This window comes from Anas platyrhynchos, chromosome 2 (genome assembly GCF_047663525.1).
Source record: "Anas platyrhynchos isolate ZD024472 breed Pekin duck chromosome 2, IASCAAS_PekinDuck_T2T, whole genome shotgun sequence".
Lineage (NCBI taxonomy): Eukaryota > Metazoa > Chordata > Aves > Anseriformes > Anatidae > Anas > Anas platyrhynchos.
The window spans coordinates 127,640,238-127,642,776 of NC_092588.1; the positions used below are offsets into that span (position 1 = coordinate 127,640,238).

General features: G+C 54.8%; 1 protein-coding gene across 1 annotated transcript; it reads left to right on the top strand.

Moving 5' to 3' along the window:
- The first annotated feature begins 808 nt into the window (after positions 1-808).
- On the top strand, positions 809-1,366 carry FERD3L (Fer3 like bHLH transcription factor). The gene has a single exon (XM_005015155.4). The coding sequence runs from the start codon at positions 809-811 to the stop codon at positions 1,364-1,366; it is 558 nt and encodes a 185-aa protein (XP_005015212.3).
- The last annotated feature ends 1,173 nt before the right edge of the window (positions 1,367-2,539 follow it).

Here is a 2,539-nt window from a genome sequence, read left to right on the forward strand (position 1 = left end):
CGGTGACCGGGACGGCTCTGCGAGGGGTGTGGGTGAGAGCAGCCGCTGCCCTGAATAGGAGCAGCTTATCCTCGTCTCCTGGGCAGAAGGAAGGGGTTTCAAAGCGAATGCTTTGAGATCGCCCGAACCGAAATGAGCTTTACGAAGCAGCCTTTTAGTGCCACGCTGGAAAGATGTTTGAACTCTAGTTGAAGGGGATTTAGGGGGAATGGAGAGGACGATGCCAACAGTTACTACCGGGAATGCAATATCGGGTCCCCTACAATGCTTACTTAGGCTAATGGAGGTCCTGTCATTCAGCTCCCATTGCGCTGGGATACAGGGTAAACATTCCCCGGTGACCCTCTGCATGCAGGTCCCCTCTTCGGGACATCATTAAAAGCATACATGCACTTGCCTGACATCAATTGTCCGGCCGGCTCTCAGGGCTCAGAGATCCCGACAGAAAGCAGGAAAGCAAGCCCAGTGGAGACCCGGCTCTGCTGCTGTGGGCTTTAAAGAGGCTGAAAATCGTTTGGTTGCGGGTGTGTGAGAAGAGACAAAAGTGCTCAGCAGGTAAGAGCGGAGGGTTTTGCCAAGAAGGAACTGTCCTTGATCGCTGTGACAGGATTGACTCGCTGGGGACTCCTCTCTCGGGAGCATCCACGCGTCCCCGAGGGGGCTGCCTGTCTCCTCTCATCAGCATCACGGAGAGAAATTTTACAGCCGCTCTTTCTAGCCCTGCTAATCCTGTTATCTGGGGGGTTATAAATATTAACGCCGCTGGGGCTGGGGATGGGGGACCAGATTAAGCCCTGTCTGAAGTAAGATGTCAGCCAGCCTCTTCCCAACCCACCAGCGCCCGGGGCTGCACGGCAGAGCCCCGCAAGTGCCCTGCCCGGAGGGGCTGCTGGGCGCCTCGGTGCTGGACATCGTGGCCGACTTCTCCCTGGGAGCCCCTCACGGTCCCCCCCGGGCCGGGCCGAGCCTGGGGCTCTGCGAGGTCACCTCCGGGTCCCCGTTCGGGGACAGAGCCCTGTCCCTGCGGGAGGGAATGGCCCGGGGACTGCCCCTGGCTGCTTTCGGAGGTGGAGGTCCCGAAGACGAGGAAGAGGAGGAGGAAGAGGAGAGGATGCGGAGCGCTTCCCTCCTGGACAGACCCAGGAGAAAGAGAGTTATCACCTACGCCCAGCGCCAGGCTGCCAACATACGGGAGAGGAAGAGGATGTTCAACCTCAACGAGGCGTTTGATCGGCTGAGGAAGAAGGTGCCCACTTTCGCCTACGAGAAGAGGCTCTCCCGGATAGAGACCTTGCGCCTGGCCATAGTGTACATCTCCTTCATGACCGAGCTCCTGGACGGCTGCGGCAAGCAGGAGGCGAGCTAGGGAGAGCTGGGGACCGGCGGGACGGGGTTGGGGGCCGGCCACCACCCTCCAGTGGCGCTTGGAGCCGTGCCCGGGCACCCTGCACCGCAGCCAGGGCCGTGCAGGCGTGGGGCACAGACCGAGCAGTGCCTGGGGAGCGGGGGGAGAGGAGGGGCGGAGGGCTTCCCTGTGTGTAGATTTGGTAATATATACCATTTTTGTAAAGAAAAAAAAAAAAAGTCTGGGGCTTTTTGGTTGTTGTTGTTTCGCCTGCTTGCTTTAAAATGTTGCAAAGTGGCAATGTGCCGCCTTCGAGGCCGGGTCGGACGGGGCACCAGAGATTCTCCAGCCCGTGGACTGGCTCTCCAGCAGCTGCTGGCCCAGCCAGGGACTAGGAAACCCCCTCTGTGTGTATTTATTTATTTTTAATAAACACAAACCAACTCCTTTTTCTCTGAAATCCAGCCTGCCGAGCCCATGCTGTGTGTCACAGGGCGAGTAAAGCTGTACATCTGGTCGGAACCGCTCGGTGTCACGATTCTCTCCCAGGGATCAGCTTTGCCCTGCTTGTGGGCGGCCAGTGCCGGCACTCGCACCCAGCACGGTGCAGTGCGGGCGAGGTGTGGTGTTTGTGCCCTCCGAAGAGAGAAAAATAAAGCACGGAAACATGTAGGCTTTGATTTCGGGAATGTCACTCAGAGACTTTCTCCCCCCTCGCTGGATTTTCCTTTTTTGTTTGTTTGTTTGTTTTTGTTTTGTTTCGTTTGTTTTATTTTGTTGTTTGTTGTTGTTGTTGCTCCCAAGGGCCCACAAGTTTCGTTGCAAAATAAAATAAAATAAAATAAAATAAAATAAAATAAAATAAAATAAAATAAAATAAAATAAAATAAAATAAAATAAAATAAAATAAAATAAAATAAAATAAAATAAAATAAAATAAAATAAAATAAAATATCATGCTGAAAAAATGAAGGCAGAGGAGGGGGAAGCCCAGGCCGGTCGTACCACGGGGATGAGGATGAAAAGGGCTCCACCGCAGGGCCCCGCCTAAGGGAAGGGGCTAGGAGCTCCCTTTCCTAGGGGCCTGGAGTTGGGTCGGAGCTGGAGCCTCTCCAGCTCCTCCTGGTGTGTCTCGGTCACCCTCCCCTTCCCTAGTCCATCCCGCACTGAAATTAGGAGTAAATGGGCAGCGGA